An 18,600-nucleotide genomic window follows, 5' to 3' on the forward strand; every position below is an offset into this window, starting at 1 on the left:
GTCACTGTATATTAAAGATAAATAAGATTAAACCAAGAAGAATGTGCAGTGAAGACAGGAGGCAAGAAAGTAAGTAAATGTGTGAATGATGATAACACAGCATGAACAAACTGTTTCAGGAAATCTAGGTTTATTAACCATTATCACGCCAATAACTAATTTTTAAAAGAACCTAGGCTATATAGGATATAAAGCATGCCACCTCAGAATAACATTTTCAAATCAGATTGAGTTAATAACTTTTATCTCAAGGATACGGTGGGTATATGGGAAGATTTTTTTCACTAGGAACCACAAAAAAGAAAAAAGTCACCTTTGACAGGTCCTCACACTGTGGCTAACTTTGGCTTATTGAAGCCTCCTGGTACACAAGCTCACTTTGGATTAGAAAACTCATGATAAATGAATTAACTGGCCACTTGCTGGAATGACATCAATATTTTGAACAATCTATAGCAGTAGCAGCAAAGATGAAATGCATTTTCAGTCATGTCTATTTTGTCTCCTTCATGAGCTCGTGTGCACAGAGACAATATTTTGCATGGACTCAGGTAACACGATGCTTCATTCACATTGTGTCCCACTCAGCTAATGTATAGATTCCTCACATCTTAGTATTCCCCTTGTTGTTCAAATGGCATTATTTAGATTTTTAAAAATATATACATTACCTCAATCATGCTTTTTTCAATCTATTGTCATATTCCAAGTAATAGTTGTGAGGACATTAACCAGTACGTGAACCAAGGTCTCTTTATTTCAAATCCATGCATTTTATTTATTTTCCCCTTTTTGGAATGTATTGGAATTTATTTTATTAAGAGTTGATTAAGTGTTCTTGCCACAAAATAAATGATAAACAATTTTGGATGATAAATATGGTAATGAGCTTGATTGTTATAATAATTTCATGATATATATTTGTATATCAAAATATTAAATTGTACACCCAAAATAAATATAATTGTTATCAATTGTAATCTCAATAAAACTTGAATTTTTCAACTTTTTTAAAAAATGGAATAAAACAAACTGAACAAACTAAAGAAATACAAAATTGCATTATCTAATCATATCAATTGTATTTACCATGTTAGCTTCAGATCCTGTCCCTAAGCACATTTATTGTTATGAATGAATTTTATTTTCTTGACCAACATTTTTATACTATACTTCAAAAACTTGGTCATATATATTTTTGTCAAATTCTATTACTTCCATTACTTTACACAATCTATGAGTAAAGTTAAATAATATTAATAGCATTCTCCAGTATCATCCATATAGGACAGAATTTAAAAAATGTTATAGTAAAGAACTAAACATGGAAGAGCAAATACCAAACTGTTAATGGCAGTTACCTTTGGGGAGCAGAGTGCAATTGGTTGGGAGGGAGGAATAGTGGACATGAAGGGTACACATTCACTTTTTAATCTATATTATTCTGGCTTGCTTGAATTTGTATCAATGAGAATATATTTATTGTAGAATTTTTAAATGGTATTTAAAAAGTGTTTTTAAATAGCAAGTTAACTGTGTTGTACAAAAAAATATGTTAGAATTAATAAACAAATTCTTTAAAGTTGAAGGATACAAAGTCAACATTCAGAAACCAGTGCATTTCTATATACTAACAATGAACAATATGAAAAGAAAACTACAAAAACAATTCCCTCTATAATAGCATCAAAAAGAATAAAATACTTGAGAGTAAACTTAACCAAGAAGGTAGAAGACTTGTACATTTAAAACCATAAAATATTGCTAAAGGAAATTAAAGGAGACACAAATAAGTGGAAAGACATTCCTTTTCATTAACTGGAAGATTTATTCTTAAAATGTGCATACCACCCAAACCAATCTACACATTGAATGTAATCTCTATTAGGATCCCAGTGATTTTTTTTTCAGAAGTAGAAAAATCCACTTTAACACTTATATAGAAATTCAAGAAACCCTGAATACTAAAAACAAAGATGAAAAAGAACAAAGTTGGAGGTATCATCACCATGCCTGATTTCAAAACTTGCTAAAAAGTACAGTAATCAAAATGGTGTGGTTCTGGCATAAAGAAAAACATATAGACCAATGAAATAGAACTCAGATCAAAACAACAATGAGGTACCACTTGCACTCCACAATAGTATGCTGATATTAAAAAAAAACTAAAACAATAAAATAATGCAGTTACAGCATGACAGTCAATTTTGCATATTCCCTCTTTATTAGATAAGATAGTAAAAAACTAGTATTGGCCAGAATGAGAAAGAATTGGAACCCTTGTGCACTGTTGGTGGGAGTGTAAAATGGTGTAGCTGTTGTGAAACAGAATGGCTATTCCTCAAAAAATTAAAAATAGATTTATCATATGACCCAAAATTCAATTTCTGGGTATTTTACCCAAAAGACTTGAAAGCAAGAATTCCAAAGATATTTGTACATTCATACTCATGGCAGCATTATTCACAGTAGTCAAAAGGTGGAAGCATCTTATGTCTACTGATGGATAAAATGTAGTGAATACATACTATAGAATATTACTCAGCCTTGAAAAGGAAAGAAATTCTGACACACACTACAAAATGAATTAACCTGTAGGATATTAGGCTAAGTGCAATAAGCCAGGCACAAAAGGACAACTACTGTGTGATTTCACTTGAAAAAAATACACCTTTAAACCTGGGAAAAAATGAGATACTGCAAGATTTCTCATTTTGGCAAAATTCACAAAACTGAATGGCATTTGGATTATTTTGTACTAAATATTCTATGACTGATTGATTCAAGATTTTGATGTTCATGGATTTAGACAATTCTCCACAGTGTAACTGTGGAACTCAAGGTCTGCATTCATGCTCTCTCTGGAAGCAAGAGGGCCAGATTTGAACAAATTGGTAACAGCAAGCAAATTAAATTCTGTGATTAAAAAAAAAAATTGTAATACATCATGTTCCTTGAAACTTTCTTACTTGAGAATTTATCATTAGCATATTTTTTGGCCAATAAGCATTATTTTATTCTTTTAGCTTTTTTTAATATCAACATACTATTATGGAGTGCAGCTCAGTCACATTGTATTTGGGCATTCTTCGTTGGAAATTTTTTGTTTGTATGTTTTTATTTCTTTTGCCACTCTAAAAAATGCTGTAGTAAGTAGCCTTCTATAACAGGATATAGTATTGTTTTTCATTTCTAAAATAAACAATAGGGATTTTTCACATCTTAATAAATGTTTCATGTATGTGCATAGTAATTTGAAAAAAATGCTGAGAAAAGGCTAAGCATTGAAACCTTTTTTCCATGTAGTATTTTTTCTTTTTAATTTTCCAAGAAAGGATACTAACATTTACTGACTTATCTTTTTCATTGTGTGATGATAAACCTTCAAAATGGCAATAATACATGAGTAAGTTTATTAAGGTAAGTCCAGACTGCCACAGAGGAGATTCAAGGAACATCTGATTGAACTCCTAGAGGGAGATCTAGTTAAGGAACCATCCCAGGCGGCATCTTCCCCAAAGATGTAAAAGGCAGCTTGGGGATCCTAGAGTCATCAGTGCCTCAGAGTTGGGGTCTCAAAGGTTTATAGAGCCCGTAAACTCCTACTGCCACAGCCACACAGATGCTCACTTGAAGCTGACACAGACTCTCCATTACAGGTGGGTAGAAAATATGTATCTTATTTTTCTATAATGGCCTTTAAAAGATCCCAACTATTCCTCAAACTGATCCACTCAACTTTCATTTTCAAAAGAAATGGACGTTGTATACAATCAAATAATACACTATTAAAAGTAAGGCTTGTTTCCAATATTTACAACATGTTTAGAATACAAGGCTTTAAATATCATCAGCTATTTATGTTTCTAAATGAAAGCTAACATTATTACATCTTATGTACTTAAATTATATCACTACTGAAGCTATGGAATTTTGCTCACTGAGGTGATTTATATCAAAGTTTTGTTTCTGAATTATTAGCTAAAGTGAAAACTGCATGTTTCATAGGATGTGAGAGAAAACTGTATATACCGTACAACTACCTAAACTCCAAATGATAATCCTTTTTTAGAATGTAACCATCCATCACAAGTTCTCTCAAAAACTTTTCTATGCAATCTGCTAACATACAGGAAATATATGTACAGAAGCATAAAATGTCATCAATGAAGTGATACGCCATCTATCTGATAGTCAAAAAAGTCTGCAAAGGATTTAGTTGAGGAGACCTCAAAAAAAAGGGCTCCTATTTGAGGTGAAACACTGCAAGGCTTGATTCCTGGTTTGATAGTGTAGGGAGCGGGTATAGGATTAAGCCTCGGACTGACCTGTTGGCAAAGCCACAAACAAGTCCCAGCTTAGAGGGCACAGCCCTCTTAGTATAATTAGGCTTGACCTTATGAAGCTCCCTAGATCTTATCTGGGAAGCTAATGGCTGAGGGAGATGCAGCAAGTGCTGCCAAAACAAGTGAAACTCACAAGAACATTGTAACTATGGTGACCACTACCTTGTTTACCTCTGACTATAAAATAAAGGCTCAGCTTGCCTCTGGATCTCTCTCTGTGGCCTCAGCCAGGCACAGGAAGATCCACTTAGGCCCAGCTTATTCTCTCTGTCTGTCTTTTCTACATCCTTCGCCGCCCCCCGACCAGGCTCATTGAATCCTTGGCTGTGCTGGCCTGGCACAGATAGGACAGAAACTTTATAATTTTCTCAAGGAAAGAATAAAACCAAGGAAGAAAATGTTCATTTACAGGGTTGCCCTCAAATCTGTAACTGACCTAAAAGAGAATGTTAAAAAATAAATATTAAGAAAAAGATTAACTAAAAATTTAGGTGGGAAATGTTTTATAAAATTTTAAAATAATGTTATAAAATTATATCAATAAAATTACAGGTTATAATAAAACAGTGGAAAGAATATGAGGATTTGCATAAACTTGAGGGGCAAGAAGGAAAAGAGTCATGAAAGAGAAAAAAGGAAGTTGTGTCCAGTAAAGCAGAGTGGATTGAATTACAAAAGCCATAGATTTTTTACAGAAATAATCTTTTTAAGCTAAAAAGATAATCAGTAACCTGAAAAATAGATCTGTGGACATACCTTCATGTATTTCTGACTGAGTTATTAAGATGAGAAGTAAGAAAAGCAGTTAACAGGTATGGATGGTAGAATATGCAAGTTCAAAGTGCTAATTAGTAGAAGTTATAGAAGACAGAATAAAAAATGGGGCAGAATAGTTATTAGAATCACCTATTCTGAAGGGGAAAAAAGCAAGAAGTCTTGGGTGAAGAAATCATAAGAAGACATTTCCAATTAATTGGGGACATACTATTTCTCTAGCCTTTCTTCCATTCAATACAAGAGACATCAGATGAATCATGGCTTCAAATGTTTGTTTGCAAAGTAGTAACATCCTCATAATTTAATAAGATTGTAGGGAGTAAATCCTCAAAAATTTATAATACTGGAGCATCTGTTTAAATTGCTGGACTTGCTTTTTCTCTCTCTCAAATGAATGAAATGTTTATTTATTAGATCTAGAAACTTTATTAATAACTGAGTTAGAATCACACATGATTACATGATATCTCACCTAAGAAATTGCCTTTGCCATCTAATGGCAGTCCCTTAACCTTTCTAACCATTTCTTTTTTACTCAAACAGATGAATTCCCAAACTCATTCATGGCTCCTGAAAACTTCACCTGGGTCACTGAGTTTATCCTCACAGGTGTCTCGGGCAGTCCATACCTCCAGATCCCACTCTTCTTTGTTTTCCTGGTCATCTATGGGCTGACCTTGGCTGGGAACCTGAGCATCATCACTCTCACCAGTGTTGACTCTCGACTTCAGACCCCCATGTACTTTTTCCTCCGGCACTTGGCTATCGTCAATCTTGGCAACTCTACTGTCATTGCCCCTAAAATGCTGATCAACTTTTTAGTAAGAAAGAAAACCATCTCCTACTATGAATGTGCCACCCAACTGGGAGGGTTTTTGGTTTTCATTGTAGCTGAGGTTTCCATGTTAGCCGTGATGGCCTATGACCGCTATGTGGCCATTTGTAACCCCCTGCTCTACATGGTGGTTTTATCTCGCCAGATCTGCCTTCTGCTGGTATCACTCACTTATGCCTATAGCTTTTCCACAGCTATTGTGACGTCATCTTCTGTATTCTCTATGTCTTACTGCTCTTCCAATGTGATCAATCACTTTTACTGTGATACTGTCCCTCCGTTAGCCCTGTCCTGCTCTGATACTTACTTCCCAGAAACAGTCATTTTTGTATCTGCAGCTACAAATTTGGTTTGTTCCATGACTATAGTTCTAGTATCATATTTCAACATTGTTCTATCCATTTTAAGGATACGTTCATCCGAAGGAAGGAAAAAAGCCTTTTCCACATGTGCTTCCCATATGACAGCCATCACAGTTTTCTATGGGACACTACTATCCATATATTTGCAGCCTCGAACTAGCCATTCATTGGACACTGATAAAATGGCTTCTGTGTTTTACATACTTGTGATCCCCATGCTGAATCCCATGATCTATAGCCTGAGGAATAAGGATGTGAAGGCTGCCTTAAAGAGATTGCTGACAAATGTATTCTGTTCTTTTAAATCAATGTGATTTTAGAGCTCTGTAGGTGAGTAAAGAGATGGGTAAGATAGGCTGCCACTGTGTCAGAGAAAGTAAAGGTCAGGTGTCTGACTCACAGGTTTCCAAGTAATCCTTGGAGTTAAAAGGGGCCAAGATTTAGGAGTTAAAACATAAACTAAAGGTCTTATTGTTATGTGGTTAATACAGAAGCTAGGTGTTATTCACTAACTTTGCTAAGGATTATTCAATAACTTTGCTAAGGATTAAGCAGGTATGCAGATTGAAATAAATGTTTCTGGGAGTCAGGAGAAAAATAAGAAAATAAATAAGTTAAAACTGAGCAATGAAATGTGGATTAGATAAGTAAGTCATTCAATCTTTCTTATTTTTTTGCTTTTTTAAAATTCCTGGATATCTTTGGGTATAACAGATTGTTTCATCTTGAAGAATTGTAATGAAAGATGGCTAAAATCCTTTTAATAACTAAGTTAACAAAATTAAACTATCAAGTATATCTAAAATAAAACTTCTTAACTCTTTCTTAATATCATTTGAATAAAAAAAATATAAACCACTGGTGAGTTTATGGACCTGAAGATTATTATGCTAAGTGAAACAAACCATTCAGAGAAAGAAGAATACCATGTGATCTCACTTGTATGTGGAATCTAATGAACAAAATAAACCAGTGAACAAAAGAGAAACAGAGGCATGAATCATGGAACAGACTGACATTTGTCAGAGGGGAGGGGGCTTGGGCATGGCTGGATGAAAGAAGGTGAAGGGATTAAACAAATAAATAAACTATATATATATATATATATATATATATATATATATATATATATATATGGAACAGTGTGTGATAGCCAGAGGGAAAGGGGGTTAGGGGGGTTGGAGAAGGTGGACAAAAGGTGGGGGAAACGTGGAAGGAAAGAAACATTGCTTGGAGAGATTGATGCATGTTGCAGTGTGCAGATGATATTTTGCTGAGTTGTACACTTGAGACCTGTATAGTTTTGTGAACCAATGTAACCCCAGTAACTTCAACTAAAAAAGAATAAGATTATGATCCACGAGAAAACGAAATTGAAACAATTTCTAAACTGGAGTCAAATGTCATCACAATTCCTAAAATAGAAAGATAGTAAGAAAAGCTAAGAATGAAAAAAGTTCTATATCATCTACTATGACCACTGTTTTGAGACAAAGAGTTCATTATTATAATGAAATATTTGTGTAATTGAAAACTAAGGGCAAATTTTAAATTCATAGTAGTATATAAAAACACAAATCCACCCCTTTCCCCCCCCAACATACACTACTTTGATGATATATTTCTTATTCATCATCTAGTTCAGAGCAATTAGGATACCAGCTAAGACACAAAACTTTTACCAAATGTCTTGTGCATACAGTATTGAGAGGACACGGTCCTTGGAGGAATTGGATACACAGTTTCCTGAAAAATATTTGTCAAAAAATTTTAAAGGTAATTCCTACCGGCCTTTAAAAGCGAAATTTGAAGACTGACACTAATAATCTACAGCAAAAATAATTTTTAAAAATAAGTATAGCATTTTAAGAGTTAGAACTTTAGAGCAATAATATTATACTAAAGGCAGAGCCATAGACACACAGTTCTTCAAAAACGAGAAATCACATCAACAACGCTTCATCCTTCCTCGGCATCCCAGGTGAGCATGGACTGTAATTTTTCTTATAATTTGCTTGCATCATGCTTTGAGGTAGGATCCTTTGGGGCAGAGAAACTGACAAAACCATGCAATCATCTGCTACCCAGACCCTATTTGCGAGGATAAGTAAGAGCACCATCTAATCCAGGTAGGTTAGCAATTATATTTTAAAATTGTGTCTTTGACTCCTTGATGTGTAATGACATTGCTACAGTAGCTCAAGATAAAAATTAAAGACTAAATACAATGGACTAGAATAAAAAAGTTTGAAATACATTTTGTAAAATAAAGACAAATAATGTTTTTTTTCTGATTGTATTCATTTTGATGGAAGTATCAAGATCATCTATCTAGGTTTGAAATGGACAACAGCTAAAGGACCGGAAGGAAGTGAACAGACAACCTAGTTGAAGCACTTTTTTACATATTTAGATGAGTAAGTTGAGTTTCAATATGTTCAAGTGATATTCCCCAACTCATGTAGTTAATTAAAGTCAGAACCAGGTCTGGAAGGTAAGGTTGAATAAGCATTATGCATTCATACATTTAGGATTTGTGGAAATCCTACATGTACTTACACTCCATTTTTTTTTCTTGCATGTTCTCTGCTAAAAACCATCTTTTCCTTAACTGTTTCCTTATTGTTTTTTATATTTACCCAGGGAAACATTATCTCCACTACCTCCCCTTAAAGTTTTCAAGTAACACGGCCTCCTCTCATATGTTATTTTGTATCCAGCACTTAACTCTATTAGATTATTTTAACTCACTATTCTCAATCTGCTTGATTTCCATCTTTCTGATTTTATACTCTACGCTTCTTGATGGATAACTCTGACCATTATTTGTTATGACTTCAAAACCCAGAAAGATATATAATACATAATAGGCAATCAATTAAGATATTTTGATTTAATTCACAAAAAATTGCAAAATTAAATACCTACACACACATATATATATATCACCAATATAACAACTATCTCTTTCTATACCTCTTCACCTAATAGATGTTATCTAATATATATATACACATATATATATATATTAGATAACGATATTAGACAAAGGTCACCACGATGTTCCTAGAGATATTTTCCAAAACAAAAAATATAACTTAAGAATAAGGGGAAGAAATATTAAAACATAGTTATTATTATAATTATTATTATAGTGATCTTACATTAATAAAAAATTAATATTTTATTCCATATTAACTACCATCTAGAAGAGGCTTTAATAGTAAATGGGAAAAAACAAAGAGGCAGCATGGCTCTCAATCATAAAGTATCTATGTAGCTCAGGGGAAGAGGTATGAAACAGATGGCTGTAATAAATGTGAGAAGAAATATAAGGGAAGTATGTCTAAAGTGATTCTAGAACACAAATATGGTAACTCAATGTGGGAAATGGCTCTTCAATGAAGAGGCGATACTTCCACAGGTTTTGAAGGATAAATAGAATTTTCCCTTCAACTATCCTTTTTGTTTGTAGGGAAGGGGACAAGGAACGGCAAGGAAAAAAGTAGAGAAGCATGGAGGGAATATTGTTATTGACAAATGAAGACTAGTTATATTAATGATACCAATAGATGTCCATAGAGGGTAGAACAGTTGAGTGGAGTTGGGATTATAAAAATTTTTAGTGAAAAGATTGTCCCTAAAAAGTCACATATGCTTTTCAAATGTAATTCATATTTTATTTTTTATGAAGTAAAATGGTTTGTATGTACAAATTTCAGAGTTTTATTTTGTCTTTTTGTTCTGAAAGTAGGGGGGGAAATGAGAGGAAAAGAGACCAGAAAAATAAAGAAAATTTGGATAAAGCTTTCATTCTTTGTAGTCTACTATATTGTCTGTTTTTTCAATGCTCTATCTTCAGACTCCAGTGTCTGGAAATTAGTAGTTCCCAACATATATTATTAAATGAGGGAATAAGTGGATTGAAACAGACACCAAAAGAAGTGACAATTAGACATCATCAAGACATAGGAAAAAGACAGAATATGCAGATCAGGGTGGGAAGTATCTCTTGGAGCTGTTCATAGATAAATTGTGAATCTACTTTTATGTTGGTGAAAATGGTGATGGTCTTCTGTTGATAAACTTTAGCTTTTGGAACTGTGTTTGTCACTACTAGTAGTAGATCATGAACTCAGTTTTTAGAATCTTGATCAGAATTATTTTATTTAAATAAAATAGAGCAGATTGCAGGAGAGTACAAAAGAACATGCAAGATAAGTGCATGCCAGGTAATGAGAGTATTATTATGGATGTATTATGAGCTCCATGCTTTCAGACTCTGTTTTTGCCACAGAGCACAAGAAGTTTATAAATCAGCTTTTAAAGAGACATACATTTCTGAATTTCTTAGAAAGAAAACATCAATTTTATTCTAAATTACAATATATCATAAAAATATATGAGTATTTATTCTTTGATCATGTAAGTTTATCTTTTAGAGATAAAGATGTTTGTTCAATACTATAGCAATCAAAACCTAGAAATAACTTAAGTTTCTAGTAACAGAATAAATAAGGTATGCAATATTGACAGTATAGTAATGAGGTGTGGACGTTGAGTCAGAAACATATGGATTTGAAACCCAACTAACTGAACTTACAGCAGCCATCTGATTTTGTTTTGGGTGTTTCTTTTTCAATCTCCTCTTCTTCATCTGTACAATGGGCATAATAATGTGATTTCGACTTAAAGTTCAGTGGGATGAAATGATGTAAATAATTGCCTTATTGCACCTTCTGTACTTACCCATTTTAATATTTGCATTATTAGTATGACTATAAATATTATTTTTCAGACTGTAGTAACCTTAAAGTGATAAATTATTACAACTATATATATAATTGTGTATATATATATACATATACACAATTATATATAAAATGTTTCTGAAAGTGTTAGGACAATGTGGGGCTGTGTCGGCACAGGTACAATAACATCTGTCACAGTGGTGTCACTGCAGATTTGTTTTCTTTTATGCTATTTATGTCAACATATTTTCAATAAAAAAATAAACTTTAACAAGGCAGCTTACAGTTTTAAACAGCTTAATGGATAAGACCTTTGAATAGAAACCAAGGCAAGGTGAACTATTGCATAGCACCCATCTTTGTATATATAATGGGTTTGGGAAAGGAGACATATGCTTGTCCCACATATATCTCTGTCTGCCATCCATCCTGTTCCCAATAACCCAGTATGCTAGCAGACTCTATTAGAAATAAAACCTCTTTACAAGACACTAAAGTATAGAACACCACTTGTGGGAATGGCAACTTGATTTTTCCTCTTTTCTCTACTTCCTCATGCAGATGCCTTGAAGAGATATGGCCCATATTAATTGCACCCAAGTACAGGAGTTTATTTTTATGGGCCTCGCAAATCAAAAGGAATGGAAGATGCCTCTTTTTGTGGTTTTCTTAACCATCTACCTCTTTACAGTAGTAGGCAATCTAGGCTTGATCCTAGTTATTAAAACTGATGCAAAACTCAACACACCAATGTACTTCTTTCTTAGCAACCTGGCTTTTGTTGATTTCTGTTATGCTTCTGTCATTACCCCCAAAATGCTTGGAAATTTCTTATACAAACAAAATGTTATCTCCTTCAATGCCTGTGCTGCTCAGTTAGGCTGTTTCCTCACTTTCATGGTATCTGAGTGTTTGCTGCTCGCTTCCATGGCTTATGACCGTTATGTGGCCATTTGTAACCCTCTCCTCTACATGGTTGTGATGTCCCCAGGAATCTGCACTCAGCTTGTGGTTGTCCCCTACAGCTATAGCTTCCTGATGGCACTATTTCATACCATCCTCACCTTTCGCCTCTCCTATTGCCACTCTAATGTCATCAACCATTTCTATTGTGATGACATGCCGCTCCTCAGGCTAACTTCCTCAGACACACACTCCAAACAGCTGTGGATCTTTGCTTGTGCTGGTATCACGTTCATTTCCTCTGTTCTCATTGTCTTTGTCTCCTACATGTTTATTATTTTTGCCATCCTGAGGATGCGCTCAGCTGAGGGAAGACGCAAAGCCTTCTCCACATGTGGCTCCCACATGCTGGCAGTCACCATATTCTATGGGACCCTGATCTTTATGTACTTACAGCCAAGCTCTAACCATTCCCTTGACACAGATAAGACGGCCTCTGTCTTCTACACAGTGATCATTCCCATGCTGAACCCCTTGATCTACAGTCTCAGGAATAAGGATGTGAAAGACGCCTTGAAGAAAGTCACTATCAATAGAAACCAGGCTTCTGGGTTCCTGAAATTTAAAAAATGATTTGACTGTACAAAAGTGACCTGTCCTTAATGACCTTTTCCCCCCTATAATAATAAAGCTAGTTGAGTGTCTTGATCTTATTTGGTTCTGAATAAAGATTTGTTCACTTTAAAATGAAATCATTCTCTCAATTCTTTGTATGCAAGTTTGGCTTAAAATTATAATTTATGTGTAGCATCTACCATAAGAATTGACATTGTGTTATTTCTGAAATGAAAAAAATGTGAATTTTTGAAATTCCATTATCTCATTTGCTAGTTACATAACTAGTTATTGGCCAAAAATAAACAAAAGTGAAGGCACTCTGAATAGCCAGTTTAGGATTATAAGAGCATTTTAACATACTTATGAGTGCTTTAAAAATATTTTTCAAATTAAGTGCCAAGAGACCCCTGCAAATTAGTGGTGTCAATCAGGCATGATTTTCTTGCCCCTGGGGAGATTTGTCAATGTCTGTAAATATTATTGATTTTCATCATGACAAGGGGGTGTAAAGGAATACTATTGCTGTCTAGAGTGTTGAGGCTGGGGATGAGCTGAGTAATCTACAAAGCACAAAGGAGTCTCTCACACAAAAATTATCCATCCTCAAATGGTAATAGTGCCAAAGTTGAGAAAGTCTGCCCTAAACCATTGTCATCTAGACAAGTATTAAGGCAATAATATCAGACTAAAGGGAGAGCAATAGAGGGGTGTTTCCTCAGAACCAGAGGTAATGTTAATTGATCTCCAGCCTGCCTTTGGATCCCTATGGAGTTTGGACTGTAATTTTTCTGATGATCTATCTTACTTGCATCAGACTCTTACGTAAGATCCCTTGGGTTAGAGTCGCTGACAAAACCCAGCAGTTTGTTGCTGCCCAAACCCACTTGCAGAAGAAATAGGAATGCCCTCTACTCAGGTAGATTCAACGGCTGCATTTTAAAATTGGGATCAAGATAGTCATTTTTAAATTAAGTAGAAGAAAATAGAATGTTCTTTAAAAAAATTTAGGTGGCATTTTCTGAAAATAGGGTAGAGTGTTCTCTCTAATTTTATTTCTGTATATATTTCTGATATTACATATAATATAGTTCTTATTAGTTTGAAATGAAAATAAGGTTTGAGGTCTCCAAAATAGAATCTATTATATCATTTGAATAAGTCAGGCACTTAACTGGCTCGCTAGACTGTAATCTCTGTCAAAACTCTTCTCATTTTTGCAAAAGCTAATAATTATACCTATGATGAGAAATGAAAGTGTTGAAATCAAGTCATCAATATGTCTCATAATGCCCTAAGGACATTATTTATGAGCAAGGGGAATGAATATTGAAAAATTAATTTTTAGCATATTTTTTATTGAGAGAGATAGAAACATAAATGATGAGAAAAAAATAATTGATTGGCTGCCTCCTGCATACCCCATACTGGGGATCAAGCCCTCAACCCGGGCATGTGCCCTGACCAGGAATCGAACTGTGACCTGCTGGTTCATAGGTCAATGCTCAACCATGGAGGCATGCTGGCCGGGCACAAATATTAATCTTTAATTCTCCACACCAAGCATTTAGAAAAGACTAGAGTAGAAAAATGTATGAAAAATCATGAATTTTACGCATGAAGTCCACAATTTATCAAGAGAAAAATGTGGAAGTAGATGGCTGCCATAAATGTTAAATGTCATATAAATGAACTATGTGTAAAATGTTTCTCCATCACAAAGAGGGAAACTTGGGTATCAGATCATGGACATTAGAAATCAAGGAGTCTTTGTAGAAGATGTAGGATTTTTGTAGGCCTTGAAAGATAATTAGAAGTTCTCCCTTCAACTCTATCTCCATAAACCTGGTAGCGATGAGCATAGAAAAAAAGCATATATGAAAGTAGAGAAGCATGTAAGGGCATGTAGTAATTAAAGACCACCAAACAAATGTTCTGATTAGATTACTGTGTGTTGGTTGTGACAGAAGCTATGTGAGTATAATTTGAATATAATATATTATATTCAATATTTTCTAATTTTCAAAACATTATAAATATTTGGGTTAGATGGTAAAAGGTCTTATAAAATATGCTTTCAAATATGTTTGCCTATATATGCATCAAAATAAGATGAGATGACATACTGAAGGTCTTACAGGTAAAAAACAGTGAAGACTTAGCTGATATCTCGGGACCTGGAAACCAAATTTCCTGTCAAAAGTTGCTTATTTGTTTCAAAATGGATTTTATATATTTGTGGGGCCACAGACCAGGATTTTAAAACATTAATTATCTTACCCATATCATGATGGTTATTGACTGTAGTAATCTTTAGTGTATTCATTTTCTTCAGATAAATACCCAGAAGTGGAATTGTCAGATCCTATGGTAGTTCAATTTTTTATTTTTGACAAACCCCCATATTGATTTCCACAGTGTCTGTACGAATTTACATTCTCATCAAAAGTGTACAGGGGTTCCCTTTTTTCCACATTCTTGCCAATCCTTGTTATCTCTTATTAGCATGTGTTGGTGTTTTTTTGTTTTTTTTTACAACAAGCATGAGTTGATAAGTCATTGTGGTTCTTATTTGCATTGCCCTGGTGAATAATGAGGTTAAGCATCTATTCATGTGCCTATTGGCCATTTGTATGTCTTCTTTGGGAAAATGTTTAGTATTTAGATCTTCTGCCCACCTGTTAATCTAATTGTTTATGTTTTGTGAGGAGTTTTTTGGTTTTTTGTGTGGGGTTTCTTGCTATTGAGTTGTATGAATTCTTTATATATTTTGGATACCAACCCCTTATTATAATATGATTTATAAATATTTTCTTTCATTCAGTAAATTGCATGAAAACTTTTTGACATTACCTGAGCAAGAGGTGTAGTATATAAAAGCCATTAGTCACTGAAAAGACAGGAAATATTAGTAACTTTATCTGTCCAATATGCCAAGTCATGTCCACTGTGAACAAAGCAATTTATTAGTTTCCTCAAAATTATTTTTAATTTTTGTATGGATAAAGTGAAAGAAAAAGAAATATGGCACATGACATTATAAATTTACTAACAGGTTTGAAGAGTGATGTTACTACAGAACATTCATTTTCCTTTGTGTTATTCATGTTAACTTTTTTCAATACCAATAATATTTTTTGAGTTTTGAAAAATTAATATTTAATTGTAAATAATATAATACACAACAGCTTCGAACAGAGAGCCAATATGGACTGCTTACTACCATACCACTCTCATTTTTAAAATGCAATTGATTTGGGTGAAAGAAATAAGTATTTCCTCCAAAATATTTACTTTTACTCTTCGTTCCATCCCAGATTCCAAGTATACCACTAATCATTTTAATATTAACACTTTCATATTATCAATAAAACTGATTTTCAGGATGTTAAGTGATAAAAACCCATTTTAGAGTTTTAAGGTTAATTTAATTAATATGGATTTAATTCTCTTCTCTCCATCCAGACACACTGAAGGTCCATGGCCCACATCAACTGTACCCAGGTAAAGGAGTTTATTCTCATGGGCCTCACAGATCGTCAGGACTTAAAGATGCCTCTCTTTGTGGTTTTCTTATCCATCTACCTCTTCACAGTAGTAGGCAACCTGGGTTTGGTCCTCGTCATTAAGACAGATGCAAGACTCAACACGCCAATGTACTTCTTCCTTAGCAACCTGGCTTTTGTTGATTTCTGTTATACTTCTGTCATTACACCCAAAATGCTTGGGAATTTCTTATACAAACAAAATGTTATCTCCTTCAATGCCTGCGCTGCTCAATTAGGCTGTTTCCTGGCCTTCATGACAGCCGAATGCTTGCTTCTGGCTTCCATGGCCTATGACCGTTATGTGGCCATTTGTAACCCTCTCCTCTACATGGTTGTGATGTCCCCAGGAATCTGCATTCAGCTTGTGACTGTCCCCTACAGCTATAGCTTCCTGGTTGCACTGTTTCATACCATCCTCACCTTTCGCCTCTCCTATTGCCACTCTAATGTCATCAACCATTTCTATTGTGATGACATGCCTCTCCTCAGGCTAACTTGCTCAGACACACACTCCAAACAGCTGTGGATCTTTGCCTGTGCTGGTATCATGTTCATATCTTCCCTGCTGGTTGTCTTTGTCTCCTACGTATACATTATTTCTACAATCCTGAGGATGCACTCAGCTGAGGGAAGACGCAAGGCTTTCTCCACATGTGGCTCCCACATGCTGGCAGTCACCATATTCTATGGGACCCTGATCTTTATGTACTTACAGCCAAGCTCTAACCATTCCCTTGACACAGATAAAATGGCCTCTGTTTTCTATACAGTGATCATTCCCATGCTGAACCCCTTGATCTACAGTCTTAGGAACAAGGAGGTGAAAGATGCCCTGAAGAAAGTCATCGTCAATAGAAACCAGACTTTTCTGTTCATTAAATTAAGAAAGTGACTTAAGCAAATAAAAAGTATTTTCTTTATGGCCTGATTCTTTTTCTCTTAAAAAACTATCAGAATGCCTAGTCTTTTTTTTTAATAAGAGGGCAACATTAGTCAATAAGATTATGTAAGTTTCAAGTGTACAATTCTATGATACATGATCTACATATTGCATTGTGGGCCCACCCTCCAAAGTCAAATCTCCTTCTGTCACCATATATTTGACCCCTTTTACACTTTACAAATCCCTACCTCCTTCCCTCTGGTAACCAACATACTGCTGTCTGTGTCTGTGAGTTTTTACTTGTTTTTCTTTGTTTGTTCATGTGTTGCTTTCAGTTTTATATCCCATATATGAATGAAATCATATGGTTCTTAACTTTTTCTGTCTTGGGTTGTTTCCATGTCCTTGCCTGGTCTCAATATGAGATTTCTAAATAGGCGTTGAATGAATAATAAATTTTTCTAAAGATGTTCATTTAGGATCAAATTTCTGAAAGTAAAAATAACCATAAGAATTAACCACCATTTATCTCATTTTTCAAATAGAAAACATATTAAAAATGATTAATTCTTTAGCTCATAAGATTGTAAACAATTTCCCCATTTCTCAAATAAAAGAATGCATAAAAAGCTAATACCTGAATATATAACTAGTTATAAGTAGAACTGAGACTAAAGTTCAGACTCTCCACTCCTCCAAAATCCCCAGTTCAAGATTCTCTGGTTGCATTAACAATATCTCACATGAAAGGCAAAGATGCATAGTCTAAATAATTGTTTCCTGATTTGCTAAAATCTTGAGGAAATTTAAGAAAATATAAAACATTTTCATTTTTATATATTTAACAATTTGTCTTTATTAAAGAGAATAGTACTGCATCCTAACTTTATTTATATCATTACTTTAACATGGCTTTCCACTTACCTGGAAATCTGGTTTGGTCTCAAAAGACTCTGAGAGAACTGCTTTTTTTTTTATGCCTAGGAGACCTCATTATATTTTTTCCAGTTATCTTGAAAAAATAATAATCTAACTCAAGGATAGAATTCCAGAGGGGCATCATACATTCTAAACAAATATATTCAAAGTAATTGAAACATATATGCCATTTTGGCAATAACAAGGATCATTTGCAGTTATACTAAGCAAACCTTGGGTAAGTTGGTTACTATTATGTTATAGCTTATAACACAATGAACACAGCAGGCAATGTAAAAGAACACATGCTATTGTTAAAGGATGGCTCTGTAGTATGTGCAAGCTCTCAAAGTTTATCAATTAAATAATGTTGTCACTAAATTTGGAGTCTTTTTAAAGATTAACCAATATGGAAAAGGCTAATAGTAAATTGTAAGCACTTGCATATCATTTTTTTCTTTCTATGAGCCTAAAGACCTAAATTATCATTCCAACTCTCCTAATGAATTTAAGGGAGCAATTAATAAATGAGAATTACTATACACTGTAATATAGATAATGTTATAGCCATAAATATTGGATATATTTTTCAAATTAATGCAATGATAATTTTACAATTTTCAAGTACAAAGAAAATGGCTTTGAGTTTGCAAAATCATTCA

At 34.1% G+C, this 18,600-nt stretch overlaps 3 protein-coding genes across 3 annotated transcripts; all 3 read left to right on the forward strand.

Annotated features, from left to right (window-relative positions):
* The first annotated feature begins 5,686 nt into the window (after window positions 1-5,686).
* On the forward strand, window positions 5,687-6,634 carry LOC139017917 (olfactory receptor 8J1-like). The gene has a single exon (XM_070426533.1). It carries the CDS (start codon window positions 5,687-5,689, stop codon window positions 6,632-6,634), a length of 948 nt encoding a protein of 315 aa, XP_070282634.1.
* A 5,013-nt stretch (window positions 6,635-11,647) lies between these two features.
* On the forward strand, window positions 11,648-12,607 carry LOC139017918 (olfactory receptor 8U1-like). The gene has a single exon (XM_070426534.1). The coding sequence runs from the start codon at window positions 11,648-11,650 to the stop codon at window positions 12,605-12,607; it is 960 nt and encodes a 319-aa protein (XP_070282635.1).
* Window positions 12,608-16,069: 3,462 nt separating this feature from the next.
* Window positions 16,070-17,029, forward strand: LOC139017919 (olfactory receptor 8U9). Its single transcript, XM_070426535.1, has one exon. It carries the CDS (start codon window positions 16,070-16,072, stop codon window positions 17,027-17,029), a length of 960 nt encoding a protein of 319 aa, XP_070282636.1.
* The last annotated feature ends 1,571 nt before the right edge of the window (window positions 17,030-18,600 follow it).

This window comes from Myotis yumanensis, unplaced genomic scaffold (genome assembly GCF_028538775.1).
Source record: "Myotis yumanensis isolate MYYU_CA2020_CCGP unplaced genomic scaffold, mMyoYum1.0.hap1 SCAF_10, whole genome shotgun sequence".
Classification (NCBI taxonomy): Eukaryota; Metazoa; Chordata; class Mammalia; order Chiroptera; family Vespertilionidae; genus Myotis; species Myotis yumanensis.

Excerpts from the sequence above, each read along its gene's own strand:
- LOC139017917 (XM_070426533.1), top strand. The coding sequence starts at position 5,687 with ATGGCTCCTGAAAACTTCACCTGGGTCACTGAGTTTATCCTCACAGGT.
- LOC139017918 (XM_070426534.1), top strand. The coding sequence starts at position 11,648 with ATGGCCCATATTAATTGCACCCAAGTACAGGAGTTTATTTTTATGGGC.
- LOC139017919 (XM_070426535.1), top strand. The coding sequence starts at position 16,070 with ATGGCCCACATCAACTGTACCCAGGTAAAGGAGTTTATTCTCATGGGC.